General features: G+C 36.1%; 1 protein-coding gene across 1 annotated transcript in view; it reads left to right on the top strand.

Annotated features, from left to right (window-relative positions):
* Positions 1-18,370, top strand: part of gpc1b (glypican 1b) — a 78,676-nt gene that overhangs the window by 51,541 nt on the left and 8,765 nt on the right. Inside the window, exon 3 of the mRNA XM_058418433.1 lies at positions 538-929. Within this exon, the coding sequence (XP_058274416.1) occupies positions 538-929 (392 nt within the window). The remainder of the gene's footprint in view (positions 1-537; positions 930-18,370) is intronic.

Raw genomic sequence — 18,370 nt, 5'->3', positions numbered from 1 at the left:
AACTATCTCTCTCTCTCTCTCTGTCTCTCTCTCTCTCTCTCTCTCTCTTGGGTTAGATACTCACACTCTGGGTCACAAACTGAGCTTATCACAATCTTCCAAGGCTTCAGTTCACACTGATTGTTTTTACTCATTGTGTGTGTGTGTGTGTGTGTGCCATTGGTGTAACCTGTTTTTTCACTAATTCTGAACTACCTGACTGAGCTGATTCCTGTAGTTGTCTGTATGATAAGACATGTCCATATCATAAGATTAAGTTGTCTATAGCTGAAACAGTCTGCTTTCTACAGGAGCCCAAATGCAGCTTAAAACCAAAAGGCCAATGAGCCAAAAAAAAAAAAGAAATTAAATGATATAGTGATAATAAAATAGTTGAAGGACAAATAATGAGTGACCAACACAGAACAGGAGAACACAGACAGGTAACAAACCAATGACAGGACAGGAGTGGTCCAAAACAGTGATTTAAGGTCATTTTAAAACTGCTAATTCTTTCCATTATAAGTAACTTGTGTACTGTATGTGTGTTTATTGCAGGTTATTTCCAAGATCTGCTGAACGATTCTGAAACGTCTCTCCATAAATCATTGCAGTCCACCTTCGGCTTGCTCTTCTCCCAGAACGCCCAGGTGTTCCAGGATCTCTATTCAGATCTGAGGCGCTACTACCGTGGCTCCAAAATGAACCTGGAGGAGTCACTGAACGACTTCTGGGCACGGCTGCTCGAGAGGTTGGTGCGAGGAATGAATGGACGCTACAGCATGAGCGAAGATTATCTGGAGTGTGTGGCGAAGCAAGCAGAGACGCTGCGTCCATTTGGAGAAACAGTACGAGAGTTGAAGCTCAAGGTCACACGCACCATTGTGGCTGCCAGATCATTTGTTCATGGGCTCGTCGTTGCTGGGGAAGTGGTGAGAAAAGTCTCTCAGGTATGTAGAGCCATGCCCACTTCTGGATTGGGGAGTGTCTGGGGTGTTGCTTTTCCTACCCTTGCTAAAAACACTATAACCAAAGGTGAATTTGGTATTTTCAATTAATCATTACGTTTGATATAAACATTTACACTTACAGAATTTAGCAGTTGTCTTATCAAGAGTGACCTACAGAAATGTACTAAGGTCTGTATCAAAAATATGCCCACAGGATATGGTTTAATTCTACACTATGTGTGAATATCTGTTGTACAGTTAAGTGAGTGTGAGAGTTTTTCAAAATTAACTCTACCTGAAACATGTGGTTAGAATTTGAAAGTGTATCCAACTACAGAAAATCAGGCAATTGGTAAATGCTATATCTACACATTTTTTGACATATAATATATATATATATATATATATATATATATGTATATATATATATATATTATATATATATATTGATAATATATTTATATTATATGCCAAATATAATATATATATATATATATATATTTGGCATATAATATAAATATATTATCAAAAGTGATCCAAGGAAGGAACAGTGGTGAACCAACAATAGGGTCTTGGCCGGCCAAGGCTTATTGATGCATGTGGGGAGCGAAGACTGGTCCATGTGATCTGATCCAACAGACGAGCTACTGTTGCTCAAATTGCTGAAGAGGTTAATGCTGGTTCTGATAGAAAGGTGTCAGAATACACAGTGCATGACAGATCAGGGCTGTTTTGGCAGCAAAAGGGGGACCAACACAATATTAGGCAGGTGGTCATAATGTTATGCCTGAAATATATATATATATATATATATATATGTATATATATATATATATATATATATATATATATATATATATATATATATATATATATATATATATATATATATGTATATATTCTCCCTCAGTTGCTTTCTTCTTTCATGTGATCAGACAGAAAATGGGGCATTTCTTTGTTCTATATTTACTTAGACATAACCACAAAAATGAAGTTCCACTTCCTGAAAGCACAGATTATACAGATTTAAAGCTTAAATTACTTTTGGCTGGTGAATTAATGCCCCACCAACTGCTCTTAGACTTCCATTATAAGGTTTTTCAATTCATTCTCTATGCACTGCATCTGTAGGAAGGGGGCAGCTTATAACAAGTGACTTTTTGTGTGTGTGTGTGTGTATGAGTGTGTGTGTGTGTGTATGTATGTGTTTAACATTATTCTTGTTATATGGGTTATTGGATAACTAAAAGCTATTTCTTATCATTATATTGTTATAAATTCTAAAGCCTGGATCAATAGGGCATCCATAGTTAAATAGTTAAAGAGATGAATATTAGGGCAAACACGCATGTGCAAAGTAACAGGACTAAGACTAAGACCTCACTTATTCTTCCTGTCACTCTCTGTCTGCTCTCTTCCTGCTGGATTTTCCTTCATTTTGTCTTCACTTTCCCTGTCCATTTTGTCCTCATTTGCTCTGGGAGCACATATTATTATTTTTGCCCTGATCTCTTTTTTGTTCTTGATTCAGTGTGTCTTGAGCAGCTGCTTGAGCATTCAGTCTGGACTTGTCTTCTCTTATCCGTCTTTTAATTCCTTTTAAATCCCTTTTTTGTCTCTGGCATCCTGCCATCTCTTACCTCTTTCACAGTGTTTTTTGCTGTATTCATAACACACTCAAACAAGCTGTAGATGAACATACATCCTAGACATTTTTAGGCTTGAGAGCACGCTGTAGACAAGAACGTCCTCTTGTATATTTTCCAACTACAGGCAACTGTGCTGCATATGACTTTTAATAACAGGAGCTACATGTGTATTTTTTGTTTTAGTTTATCTATACTCATTATATTAAGAACAGTTATGTAGTAAGGTTGCCAGGTTTGTGGCTTTTACTCTAAATTGATCTATTTTGGAAGAGGATTGCAAGGTTGTGGGTAATAGGGTTTTTCCTATTAATTATTCCTAATTGGAATTTTACTGTTTTTTACTTTTTATATTTTTTTCAAATAGTCCCCAGTCACCAAGCTCTTGTTTTAAAGCAAATGACTTTAATAACATATAAATAGAGGAGGAGCGGAAGATGTTTTTCCAGATCAGACCAAGGCTTTATCATTATTGATCTGCAGTAAATGTGAATGACCTTGCCGTTGATCCTTGTACGATAAACATTTTGTTTAAACCAGACAAAAAGATGATAAACAATTACATTTGAGTAAATTTTGAGCTCATACAGTTTTAGCACACTCTAATCACTTCATTGCAATCAACAATGCTAGCACTGACTAGCTAGCTAATGTGGGCAAACTTGATGATAGACCTTAGTGTATTTGTAAGCCATCTGAAAATTCATGAAATGTATAGACAGTAATAATGAATTCATTCAAGTCAGAACCCATCAAAACAGTGATTAGCAGCACTGCATTCCATTCAGGATGTCCACAGTTCTGAAGTTCTCCTAAAAAGTCCTTGAAATTTTCTATGCCTGCACTTTTAAATAGCTAATGTTAATGTAAATTTGCTAACATTTTTCAAATGCTTTTTTTGTTGGGAGTGTGAATGCCCAGAAGGCAAGGGAGCATTGAGGGAGTGATGGCATACTTTCTTTTCTGTCAGTCACAGAGACACTGGCCAATCATGGGAATCTGTGAGCTCATGTATGTGGAAGTGTGCTACACTGCCCTGTGAAGCAGCATGAGCAGCAGCTTGAAAAGATGCATTTGGCCGACTTCATGTCTCAGAACAAGAGCTGGCTGGTGGATGGGAATTGGCAAGTGACCAAATTCCCACAGCAGTAGTGACCAAATTCCCAGGGCATTGGTGGCTTAGTGGATAAGGCTCTGGGTGACGGTCAGTGGATCAAACGCTTGCACTGTCCAGCTGCCACTGTTGGGCCCTTGAGCAATACTTTGCTCCATGTATCCATTATATCATATCTGACCCTGTGATCTGGTCTGATCCACAGCTTCCTAACAAGCCGGGATAGGCGTAAAAAAAATACTGTATGCATACAGTATGTGCCAAAATTAAATTTCAATCAAAATTCTTCTTCTTAAATTGCAAAGATGGAATGTTTATTCTTAAAAAAGAAAAAGTAAATGCTGTGGTCAGGTTAATTTTGTTTAGTTATGGAAAAACAATTTAGTTTGACATGATGGAAATAACCTTTTTAGTTAAATTGTGTGGGATCCATGCTAACCCTCCTATAAAAGCAGTTGAGACCAGGAGGAGCAGGATAATGCTGCTAGCATCACACTCTGATGTCACCCAGGTGAGGATGGGTTCTGTTTTCAGTCTATATATATATATGTGTGTGTACATATATTGATTATTTCTGTAAATGTGCTTTGTTACAACAGCCAAATAAATTTTTATATATAGATTTATATTCATTTTAGAAATACATACTACGTACTATTATAATATTTTAATCATATGAGTCTTGTTAGATTACTTCATTGCGTTCGAAAATACAAAATAGCAAACTGATTTCATATCGCTTGCACGCTTTCCCAAATATCATGTTCATTATTTTTTACTCAATTTCCTTAAAAGTGGCATTAAGTGAACCTTAGAAACAGCATAATACTCACCGGTGGTGGTGTTCTAATGAAAGAGTGGATACAGTTATGCTAGAGCGCTTAAAGTAATTACATACCAGGTAGAGTTAATACAGCAAATATTCAGTGAATACGCCAACGCAGAAAATTACATCTACTCATGTTTATGCGCCAGATTCTTCCTCTCCTCCACTGCAACCAATTTTTCCATGTGTTCCTGCAGACTGACTGATCTTCACAGACAGTATAACATACAGATATTTGATTCAGACTGTATTGGATGTCTTCCTTATGTTTAATATGGCCTGAGTAGTGAGTAGGCGGTATTTGTTACATTTTGGACACAATAATGAAGTATAATACAGTTTCCCTCAAGCATTACTATTCAGACTTTAGTGTGGTATATTCAGTGCATATTCCGTGGCCTTTAATCAATATGCTAATCACAGTCAAATGGCAAGCCTGAGAATGTGAGAAGAACTACTGCTGCTGTTACCTAACATCCAAATGTCACTGAGTCTGCTTTCCTGATGAGGTTAGGGACCGGTGTGTGGTGAACACACACACACACACATTTGAAACCTTCACAGACAGTTTTTTTTGATTCCGCATATAATCAGCTTGTTATACCTGGATTTGTTACTGAACTATGATGTGATTTCACACAGAGCTTCACTTATTATCCATTTAATCAATTTACATAACCAAACTAAAGAAAGAAAAGTTTCTCTGATGTCGATTTGCTTTGTACTCATGTGTTTAGTTTTGTTTTTAGTTTTTATTAATGGCAATGAAGACAGAGAACAGAGACAAGTAAAGCAAAAACTAAAAGGAGAAGTGGCCCCTCTTAAGGACAGAGTGTGCTGAATCTTCTAGTAATGCAGCTCAGCACTTCAGCTACCAAAGACATGAACCGTTTTTAGTCCTGTTTCTTGTAGTTTTTCATTTCTTTGTGTTCATGAAAAAGTTAAATTTATTAGCCTTAAATAATGGATTCGTTTTGGATTTATTTCTTTCAAGACATGAATATAAAATGATCACATTTCCCCAAAATTTGTGCTTTTTGAGACTTTTGAGCAGTTTGGTAAGTCATTGGTTTCCAGTTTTGGTGAGAGTGGCACTGATTTTATTTCTAGATATCTATTTATGTGGTTTTTATGTGAATACAACCTTGTGAGCGAAGCAGATGATGACTCTCATTGTACAAAGACACTCGCTGTAACACAAAGAGTCTATAAATGCACTTAATGATTAGTCACACTCCTGTTCGTTTAATAACATGCTTGTTTCCCATAAATCCTCCTCCTATTCACAGCCCTCACCTGACCACACCCACTCTGCCACAAACCTATTTAAACTTGACAGTGTAATCTGTGTCTTTCTTTGCAACAACTGATGCTGATTATAAGATCTATCAATCGAGATGCACATTAGTGAGTCATTATTGAATCTCAGGAGGTCTCTTATGAGTTCTCATGGACTTTTCTGAGTGCTTTTGTTGTACATTTGCTCCTGCAAACAATTGAAATATATTTCGACAGATCTATCCAGATAAATGAGGCCCAGTGTTAGCAGGATAAACCTCTTTTAATATACTTGCTACCAGGTTAACAATATCAACACCATGTTTAATTCATTATTATTATTATTATTATTATTATTATTATTATTATTATTATTATTATTATTATTTATTTATTTATTTATTTATTTATTTATTTATTTTTATTTTATTTTATTTTTTTGATTAGTGTACCAGGATACAATTATATTGGCCTGCGTTTAATTTTCAGTCTTGTTTTCCTTGTATGTTGATAAAATATTCTGCTCAATTCAGCTGAGTTCAGGACATCAGCTCCATTTCTCATTACTCAACTGTGACGTTCTGAAGAAATGCAAATCAGGCAGGTCTTTTCACTGAGGTCATGGGGATGTTGGTGGTGCAGGGGGGCAGGGAGCGGCAAAATAATTTATATAAGAGACAAAAGAAGATGAGAGGATATCTGTGTGATGAATGAATAGTGGCTTTAACTATGACCTCCATTAAAATGTAAGGTTAGCCTTGTTCAGAGAGAGAGAACGAACAAGAGAGCAATCCTCACTCCATTGGTTGTATAGAGGTGTGCACGAGGCTGTGTTCTTGTCTGCGTGACCCAGGCAAATAAACCCAGAAACGGAGGTCACGAGAGAAATGTGAAAAGAAGATACATTAGAGATGACACCTTTTCACAGTGTGAATGTGCGAATGAGTGTGTAGGTGTTTCGCCTCAGCACATGTGAATAAGACACCACAGGGAGTAACCACATGCCCTATATTTTTAATTTAGTTCCGTGTTCTGTACCATGCTTAATATTCTCATTGCTAGTGCCCTCTTTTAATGAAATATTCAGTGTGGAAGAAATGCTGCATTAAATTATCAGTGTGAAATGAATGCAAATGTTTATAAGTAGTCACTACTACAATAGAGTATATGAACAGTGTACACGTTAAAGCAGAATTCCACTCTGATGCACATTATATATGTTCATATTGAAGTATCTGTATTGTGATCAGTGATTCTGTCTTGAGTCTTTCTTGTACCACTGAGAAGTTCAATGTCTGCTGTTCTGATGTCATGTGGAAGTGCTAAAACAGATCTGTTTTTTTTTTTTTGTCTTCAAGCATAAGAGATAATGGTCAGGTTTTGCTGTTCACTACAAAAGCATATGAACAAGAGCTTTAGTGTTCCAAGCCTCATTTGCTAAATTTACACAGGTCAGACTAAAGGCCTAGAAAAGTTTTCATGATGCTGTCAGGAGCTACTGGGATAGTTCCCTGCCAGACCACTACAGGGGGTGCTTGCAGGTGTTTCATCATGGCCTGCTCTTTGTTTATGTGTTATTCCCATGTGTGCTGTGTCACGCTATTCCTATTGTTCCACTTTCCCACCATGTCACCTATTTCTCATTTACCGAAATGTTCTGCCGTATATATACCAGCCCTTTTGTACCTGTCTTTGTCAGTCACTGTTTTGGGTTTGTGCAGTATGGTGTGATGTTTTTGTGTATCCATGTGGTAGTCATGTTTTTGTTAATCATGGTTTGTTTGTTTGTTTTGTATCTTGTTCAAGTCTTGTTGTCAGTTAATAAAGTTTTAGTTTTTTAGTTAATAATAAAGCAGCGCATCAGTTTTATCCTGCATATGGGTCTGGTTCTCTGTAATGCGGGTGATTGAGACTATCATATAGATCCAGGTTTGAGCTTCACTTCAGGCAGCATCTCCTGACCATTACAGGTGCTGATTTGATTTGTACTTATGTGTTATAAATGCATGCAAAGTGCATATGCAACACAGCTGATTTTTCTGAAATCCATAAATACGTAGCTTACAAAGAGCAGAAACAAATAAAATAAAGATTAAAATGGAGAAGAAGCACCTCTTAATGACAGAGTGTGCAGAATCTTCCAGTAATGCAGCTCAGCCACTGCAGTGATTTGGCTACCAAAGTCACAGACTATCACAGTCACAGCCCTACTCATGAGAAAACCAGTTATGAAGAAAAAGAAGCCATTATTTTGTCACAGATACATTACAGCACAATGAAATTCCTTTCTTTGCATACTCCATCTTAGCAAGATGGGGATAGAGGACAGGGTCAAGCCATGGCAAAGCAAGGGTGAGACTTGCTGAAAGCCCAAACAGTGGCAGCTTCGTAGAGCTGGGGCTTGAACCCTGACGTTCCAAACAACAACCCAGAGCCTTAAACACTTACACCACTGCTGCACACATAGAACAATGGATACTACTAAAGCTGGACTCCAGAATACAGTGGAGCCGTATTGTGTGAGATAATACTGATGGCAGTATTAGCCTGAAAATTTGAGAGAAGTGGTGAGAAAACTGAACACATTAAAGGAAAACTTAAAGTGCTGCCGCACCACTCTTTTTTTAGCTAGAGATTAAAGAAGTCAGAAGGAATCATCAGATGATATCTTAGACTATCAGTTCATCTGGTTCATTTCCATGTCAAATTGAAGGAGATTTTCTTAAGACACTGAGAAGAGAATAAATTTGTCAGAATAGAAAAGAATGAATTGTAATTTGATGAATTATCTTTGGTCTAAGCACCATTTACAAAATACTAAATACAAAACAACTTCTGGCAAGATTCTGGAAACTCTTACGAATTATATAACTCGTTTTTGCTAAATGTAAATGTATTTAAAAAGAGTGGGAACAACATTGAACGCTGTTACTAGATGGGGGACAATGGTGTTCAGTGATTAGTCGGTGGGGGAAAATGGTGATCAGTGATTGATGGGAACAATGGTGATCAGTGATTAGTTAATGGGGAACAACAGTGATCAGTGATTGGTTGACAAAGAACAACAGTGATCAGTGATTCGTCAATGGCGAACAAAAGTGATCAGTGCTTAGTCATTGGAGAACAATGTTCAGTGATTGGTTGATGGTGAACAAAGGTGATCGGTGGATTGCGCTAACCTGCTGAGTTGAACAAGCCTGCTTTTTTAACTCAAGTAACCAGCAGCTGTAGCTAGAGAACCATTTAGAGTAGACAGTCACTAATGTCTGCAAAAAGTTGGTAGATTTTTCACTAGGCTCTATTTCAAAACAAAGTCATTAAAGGTGTCTAAAATATTTAGAACTGCACTGTGAGTAATCTAGGAAACAAAGTGAAACAAAGTGAAATTGTCAGATGAAGGACATGAAGGACATACCACAGCTTTTACACAACCAAAGATCATGTTAATTGTTAATATACAAATGTAGATACTTCCATGTCTTGTTTTTCTCCTCTCAGTCATAAAGCAAATCCCCTCTCTCTCTCTCTCTCTCTCTCTCTCTCTCTCTCTCTCTCTCTCTCTCTCTCTCTCGCTCTCGCTCTCCTTCTTACACCCCCACCCTTTTCTCCCCTCTCTCTCTCTAATTTGATGCCAGTTTCAGTCAGTAAGCCACTAAATGAGTTTCACATTAGAAGGAAGGATCTGCTCTCTCACACATCTGTCAGATGATGAGTGAAAAGATATAAACAAAAGGGAGGAATAAGATAAAGATTAAATGGACAAGTTTTGACAATCCTTCCGTAGAGTAGCAAAAAGGAAAGGACAGGAGGAAAAGTTTCAAGGAGGAAAAAAAGCAGTAAAAGGAGACAGAGCACAGCTGGATGTCTTCTTCCAACAGCAATCCGCCTCTCCTTGCTTTCTTCCCAGGTCTTTGGTTCTTCTTTAAGGCAATGCTTTCTTCATGTCCTTGTAACTAGGCCACATGCTCTCAATAGAGAGAGAGAGGAGTTTGTTCATATTTCTTTCTAATTACTATAGCAAATGTCTTTAGAGAGGACACGTCTCTGCCAAGCTTGCCAACATGACCCTTATTGAATGAAGGTTTTTATGGACAAAGTGTTTGCAGTTGATGAACCAACTTAGTCTCTGTTTTTCATTAAGATTATCGAAAGATGTAAAGAATTTGAATACAAATAAATTTAGGGCATGTACAGAATGCATTCATCTGTTACTCTATTAGCTCTAATAAACTAGTGATAGCTTATGACCCTTGTTGAGTGCGACGCAGTTAACATTAGTTAGCTAGTGACAAATAATTGTAGTACTATTTTGTGTCGAAATGATGCCCTACTTTTGAATATCAGTGCCAGCCCTGTCTTACAGAGAAAAAGAAAGAGTGCAGAAAGTCTATATTCTGAGCAGCCTAAGACATTTACACATTTTAACATTGTATTAATTGCGTATTGATCTTTTTCAAATAGCATAGTGGGAGATGGTTAGCTTGGTTAAATTACATTGGTGCAGAACGTGGCTTGTAGAGAATTCAAGTGAAAGTTTGATGTAATTTATGCTTGTGCCAGAATGTTGAGAAGCATTTTTTTCCTGTGAGACTGGGGAACTGGGGGGAAAAAACACAATAGCTGTTTTACTTATCTGTGATTTCAACCAATTTGTAAAAAAAAAAAACAGAAAATATTGAATGCTAGAGTTAGCGGCTTTCCTGAAACATTACTTAGAAAACCACCACTAAAAAGATTTCAATTTTATCAAAAAATAATATATAATTTTACCAAAACTCACGGAACGACCCTACCTTGAATACCACATACAGATTAATTGTTCTTGTTTCCTAAAATGAAAAGATCATGAAGAAACACAGAACAATGCTGCAGCTGAAGCAGTTACAGTATGTTACTCATTGATTTCTCTGCCTGAATGGGTTTGATCATCTTTCATCTCTTTGTGAGCGATGACAATTAAATATTTCAATACTGTGCTCTAACAGCAGTAATTTTGCTAAAGGCGCATTGTGTCGGTATTAAATAAATGTCACTGTGATTATTTTCATCAGTGCGTTTTTCACATCGACAGTGTCAATGATGCTGATTTGAATTGCAGTCTACAGTCTATAATCCACAAAAGTCTTACCATTTATAACGACCAATTAGAAATCGCTTCCAAGCTTTGACAGAAATGCTGTATTAAATGGCTTCTCTGAGTTCTCAGTCAGATTTATTAATCCGCCTTTGATAAATTGCTGTTTAAATATATTCATAATCTTTAGACATCAGTGTGGGTGTGTGTGTGTGTACTCTATGCCCGTGGCACTTGTTGTAATCACATTCACCTTGTCTCATGTCACATAACTTAATTAACCTGCATTACCCATAACACCTCAAGACAAGCTTCTAACTAGCAATTCAATTAAGCTCATTGTGTTCATGCTGGATGCTATAATATGAAGTCATGCTGTTGTGAAAGAACAATTAAATTAATGATCAATTAAAAAATAATGGTCCCAGGATTTCTTGAATTTCAGAAATTGGAAATTGTGTGAACACAGAGCACAAGCTAATGTATGAGTGTGTATGTATACATATACTGTACATATTCACACACACACACACATATTTACAGCATTTGACAAATGGCCTTATCCAAGTCAACTTACATTTATATCATTTATACAATTCTGTTGTATTCTATTCAATGTTACTCACATAACTGAATTTCTAGTAACATTGGACAATACAGGAACACTTCTCTAAGTCACTCTTAATGTTTAAACAGTCATACAACAGCATTTACATTACTTATTGTTTCAGTAACTTGTTATGCAGATTTGTTTACACTTCATCCATTGACAACCTTTCAGCATGGCAGCACAAGCTAGTTATCTGAAACAATGTATACCTGGTGAATGCATCTTAATTTCTAGCCCCCTGGATTTATCAGTCTGTATTGTGTGACCTTCTGTTTTTTTTTTTTTCCCTCCAGCTTTGCAAGGATCCATTGAGTCAGATACACTTGGCATAAATTCCCTTGATGAACATGTTCTTTCTTGCTCTTTCTCCTACACTTCTTGTCTTTCTCAGTTTGCATCGTTCCTTATTCATTCTGTATAAACACGCTCATTTTTATTTGGGTAGTTCCCACTGACCACAATAAAATACATAATTAGAATAAAATTATGAAAATAGGCAGAGCCGTAATAAAATGATAATAAAATAGTAACAAAAATGATTATAAATATTTATAAGCTAAATATTCAACCTATCAGGTTTAGATTGCCAGTTCAAAATTATCAAGACAAATAACATGGCTATCTGTTGCTGAAAATCCATGAGAACAGAATTGGCTGTTGTCTCTGGGTCAATCTTCCCTATCAATCACACTAGAGACACCTGATTTTGGTGGGCTTATGTTTGCAGAAGGGGGCTTTGCTCTGAGCGTTACGCTGCCTTGTAAGGAGAAACAATCAAGCAAATGAACTGAGATATCTGGAACTAAACCATGGGGTGGTGTGATGTGGCCTAACATGATGTGGTGTTGCTTATACAGCAAGTTAATTATTTTCTTACAACAGCGTGTCCTGAGTTAGAGGTATTTTATTCTTATTATACTACATTCATTGAAGTTAACAACACTTGTTAACCATTTATAGTTACTTTTATTGCTGTATGAGTTAGTTCCTGTTATCAATTACATTAAAGCATCTATAAAGGGTTTTTCCCCCCCATCACCCTCTTTTATCTCTCTCATAAAAGTTAAAAGAACATGCATTTGTCATCTTGTTACCAAAAAATTCTTGTGATGGAAAACTGACCAGTACAAAGCTCTGACACTCCTTCCTAAAATGTTGCATTAATGTCTCTTTAAAGAAAACTTTACCAGAGTTAATACTATACATTTTAAATATTCAATAACAATATTTCTTTCATTCATTTATTATTAGCCTTATTTGCCCAGTGGTACAAAAATCTTGTACTTAAGTAAAACAAAATAGATTAGAATAAAGTAGATGTCCTCTATTTATATCTCTATTTGAGTTAAAGTGCCAAAGTACTCAATATTTATTGGACTTAAGTGTCAAAAGTGTCTAAATTATATTCTTCCGATGATCAGTTTTTAGTGACCTATCTGATCGCAGACCAAAACCTGACAGCACTTAGATTTGTGAACTAATCCTAATTCCTAATTCATTGTCTATTTACAGCAGCATCAAAAGTCCAGTTTTCTCCTACATCAGTGTGATAAGGAACCACTGAAATTTTGCAGAAAATAGTGGCATGAAAGTAGAATATTTTGCTTGAAATATAGTGATGTAACTGGATAAAGTCTGCAAAAATAGAAATAATAAATAATAGGTTTAAATAAAGGAACAAATACTTTGCAAGTATTTAAATACCCCACTTAAGTACCATCCCTCACTGCATCCTGGGGGAAGGGTTGTTACTATGGAAACAATAATGACATCAGAATAAGCATGTTAATTGTTAATATTGAGCAGTTGTTAATAATTAATTGTTAAAAGTCTGCATTTAGAATTACAGCTGGCAACACCATCCTCATTTCTTTCTTTTTCCATTTTTCCCTAACTGCTAACATTGCTCGCAAGCATCTTATCCTTTTTCTCCCTGACAACTTCCTTTCTGTCTTTATTACTCTTCTCTTTAAAATATGGACTTGCAACTCGCTCCGTTCACAAAGGACTCATAATCAGATCCCTGTACTTATGCATGCCAACCAGCTCTTTTGTTCCTCTGTCAGACATAATAGAAGGCGCTGACGCACATCTTCTGTGTAAAGCAGTTGTAAATCATGAGTATTACACAGTTTGAATGCCTCCGAGGGACATTTTGTTGGATCCAAACAGAGATTATGCCTGTCTAATATCTAATGAATGTGTGTAGCACCTGTAAAGTTCGTATCCTTCTGGGCTCTGGACAACATACACAGTCTTTGCTCATTATGAGTTCTTGCTGATGGCTATAATGATGTGACATTTAAGAGCTGGCAGTTTCTGAAATGAGTCAGGCTTGACAGGGACAAAGAGGCTCTTTAGGTGAAACACTGGTTTCTAGAATAGAGGAGTGGAGTTTACGTGACAGGTGCATGATAATACAGTGGAATCCAGTGACAAGGAAATTTAAATTAGTTGTAGTCTAGGTGGTGTAGTTTTTAATTAATAAAACAGCTTTTTTTTGTGAAAGAAACCACTACAAGCTGATACCGATTTCCTTATCAGTTTATTAGACAGAGAAATCTAGACATTTTGTCTTATCATTTTAACACCTGTGCTTGTCAGATATTCATAGAGGCAGCGGATGCAAGTGCAGATGTTTTTGACAGAAATAAAAAGAAACACACCCACTGCGAAGCACAAAATAAAATATCAAAACTAAACAGTCAAAAAAAAACCAACTATGGCCATTGAGCAACAAACAGAATGTGACATAAAAAATTAAAAAACAATGAAACGCTGAAACACAGGAACTTAAAAACGGGTGTAATCATGTGACATGTGGTGGCTTTTGGGTAATGTAATCGAGTTCCTATTTCAGCATAACCATGACGTTGCTATGTGGCTTTTTGAGGTTATGATGTGATAAATAGGTCAAATTGATAAAGAAAACTGATGTTGTTTACATATCATAGCATTTTTGGATTCTTGCTCATGTTATAGCCAAAAAACTTGCTGTAGTGTGTTGGGGTGATGCTGATGCCAGGAACAAAATCAATAGATGGATAATAAGCGATGCAGTTTCTTGAGGCTGACAACTGAAAGTGTAATTTGTTACAGTTACATTTGAATTCAATGCCTCATCGACATTCCTAGCGAGAACTAATCAAGAGCTAATCAAGAATCAGTTTTATTTACCGGGGTAGTTTATGATGCATATTCATTTCTACTGCATTTGTATAGCACTTTTAACAGTAAATACTAACACAGAGTAACTTTACTGGCATAGTGAGTGATATGAGGAAAAACCTTGAGAGAAACCAGACTCAGGAAGGTGACACCAGATAGTGGGAATCATTTCTTTGTACACTCTAAAGTTAAACAGTACTGACAGGATGTTCAGTATGAGTGAATTGTGAACGAGAGTACTGAGATGAGCATCTTTATGATAGTATTTAAGTGAGATTATCCACTGAAACAAGAATGAAACCTTAACATAAATTATTTTCAGGAAGTGGAAATCTTTAGGTTATCCATGTTTCTTTATGAAGTCTGTTAATCAGGCTTCAGTGATCCATTTTATTTCTATATTTAAGGTCATAGTTATTACCTTACATCCCTTACATTACATGTGCATATCCCTTTACATTACATTTTTCATTTTAGAATTTAATGAGACAAAAAATACTTCTTAGACTTTGCTTAGAAGATTCCAAGATCAAATCCCGTCCCAACCCTGAGCCACTAAGCAAGGCCCTTGATCCTTAATTGTATAAATAAGATAAATGTAGGTCGCTCTGGATGAGGTTGTTTCCAAAATGCTTTAAAAAGTATACTACTTCTATAAATGTCTCCTAACAAAACAAATTCACTACATCAACAATTACATGTTTTTCTTTGTTAAACAACACTAACACTCAACTCTGTCTATTATGAGGGATAGAACATACCAATAATAACATTTAATATGAGCTGGCTTTTGTGGTATCTTTCATGTAGATACAGACCGATCAATACCTTTTTGAAGTTTGTATTAAAGTCTGGCTTTACTGATTTCTTGCCTGTGGACAGAGTCGAACTCTCTTTGCTCAGTGCAACACAATCACATCAAAAACCAGATCAAAAAGCAGATATAGACATGAGCGCAGCTGTTACTGTGATCAGCTAATAAGAGGCCTGTCCTTTAGCTGTAAAGTTACAGAGAAGCTTTACTTAAACAGCATGAGTGACTCTTGTTGAAGGAAATGAAGGTCAGTATCGAAGCTTGTAGGATTCCTGATTAGCTCCTTTTAGGTCTAAAAAGTTGTTTTGTTCCTGGATACTGGCCTGTTCTGAAGTGAAGATGTGAAACTGATGTGCCTTGACTACGGAAATTACAGCCATTACAAAACAATTTAGTGCCAGGTCGTTGAGAAAAAGATCATTTCCTGAAACAATTACACTTGTTTTCTTAAGTTTGATGGGGGAAAAAACCATAATGTTCTATTTTCAATTCTTCTAATGATTACCGGAATAAAATATAAATGTTTTACCTGTATAATATGTTCCTGTACTATGTAGTGTAATATTGTTATTATTATTATTATTATTATTATTATTATTATTATTATTATTATTATTATTATTATTTTCTTTATGTTTGTATTTACTTTTAAGAAATATTTTTAATCTAAATGTTGCCAATGTGAAAACTTAAAAGAGCCAAAATGACTTTCCCCACATGCAACATCTTCAGTCAAGTATGAGGCCATGTAATGATAATTTACATGCAGCTTTACTTGTTTAAATAATTATTAAATTCCTACTAATAAAATAATAAATTCAGGTTTGATTCCCATCTCCACCCACATACTCCGGGTTCTTCTCTAGTCCAAACTCATCTGTGGTAGTCTGAATCAACACTCTGAATTGTCTGTTGTGTGTGAATGGGTGTAGGAGTGTGTGTACAGTTGTGCCCTCTGATGGACTGGCACACTGTCCCAGCTGACCCCTGCCTTGTGCCCTGAGTCCCCTGGGATAGAGCCCAGGTTCCCTGCAACCTTGTGTAGGATAGCAGATACAGAGGAAGAATGGCTGGCTGGATGGATGGATGGATGGATGGATGGATGGATGAGCGAACAAAATGAGCGCTGCTAAATATTTTGTTACAGTATTGAATTAACGTGTGTGTGTGTGTGTGTGAAATCTTTTACAGTGTTTATTATATTATAGTGTATATTTCAGCATGGGGAATTTTGCTCACTAGGTAACAGAGTAAAACTGCTGCTGTAACTGTGACCATAACACACACTTGTAATCTTGTCATTTTAAAAATGGCTTGTGTAAGAGTGAGTACATCATTAGTTGGGTGTTGTCCAATCAAATCAAGTCTCTTTTCTTCCCCCTTAAATGATGGAAGTGTGGCAAGTCACCATTTTTTATAATTATATACAATTACATTTCTCTTTTGACTGATTGGTACTGAAAATACACCAAATCTTGTGATCTTTTGTGCTGTTCACTTCATGTGTCAGTCTGTAGGAGTTTCTATTACACTACTTATGTGACTCTGTGATGCAGATCATTTCGGTAGATTTTATTTGGATAGCACTTTTAACAATTGACTTTCTAACCAGTTCAGAACAAGTGCAGAGGCTCCAAACAGAACAGAACTAGAGCATCAGCATGAGTCAGGCAGGTCCGGAGTGCAAGATGAACCTCAGCAGTAAAAGTGTGTCAGAATCTGCCACCGGCATTACATCAGGCAGCAGAATTGCACATACAGCTCAAAAGAGAGTGAGACATTATTAGAAAGATATTAATAGGAATGCTCTTATACTGCAAAGGGTCTACACCACAGCTCAGGTGAATTCTTCGATCTGATTTGTCAGAAGGTGATTATAATTTTAGTATAACAGCACATATTGGACAGTAATTCCAGTTGTAACATGAACAATTTATATTGCAATGTATTAATAAGTTCCTATTAACAGGCTTCTGCTAATACTAATATTATTGCTGCAGTAACATCTCATATACAGGTACTTGCACTTAATCTAAGACTAATATTAACTAAGAGATTTAAAAAAAACTTGTTTAACATAGGGCAATGTATATTCAGTGATGTGGTGAAGGAGACATTTATTTATCATTTAAGAAGTTACCGTGTGCATTGCTTGTTAAATTATACTCTCAGTAATATGACAAGCATTTTTTATTATTTTGAGATAAGAGAGAGAGAGAGAGAGAGAGAGGAGGAAAGATGGTGGTGTGGGGTGGATTTTTAACGCTTAGTAGGAAGAGAAAAGTAGTTTTGATGATAACTAATAAAGGACTGATTATTGTTAATGTACCATAAGTGGCAACTTGTGTACATTAAATCTTAACTATAAACCATAAAAAGGAATCATGTGTCATTCATTAATAGATGAAACATTGGAATCAGTGGCAAATTACTGTGGTATAAACAGAATACCACTCTGCGGTTATACGAAAATAATTCAGGGTGGTGTGATATGGTCCGATGCAAAACGAAGTCATGTGTGTTATTTCTTTTTGTGGATTTTGATCAGAGTGGAATCAGAGTGGAATTCTAGCTGTGACAGTAAAACTAAATGGAAAGCAGAAGATAACGGGTATATGGACACTCCGGGACATAAAGAGTCAGGTGAACCTGCTGAGTGACCACATGATGATGGCAGTTTACTATTAGCTTTGTCTTATTTAAGAGGTCTTTTTGAACATAAGGCGTTTGTGCCTAATTATGCAACCTCTGTCAGACTGACAGTACTTAAGATGCAATGTATTTGTTTTCTTATGTGTTAAAATACCTGTTATTTGGGTAATAGAGGTTTGCTATATATAGACAAGTTGCGAATACAAAATGTAAAGGTTTTTTTACATGTTTTATATGTGAGTAAAAAAAAAAATTAAAA

Source organism: Hemibagrus wyckioides, linkage group LG20 (assembly GCF_019097595.1).
Source record: "Hemibagrus wyckioides isolate EC202008001 linkage group LG20, SWU_Hwy_1.0, whole genome shotgun sequence".
Lineage (NCBI taxonomy): Eukaryota > Metazoa > Chordata > Actinopteri > Siluriformes > Bagridae > Hemibagrus > Hemibagrus wyckioides.
Note: the sequence above shows the minus strand (reverse complement) of the source record. Positions and strands in the feature narration are given on the sequence as shown.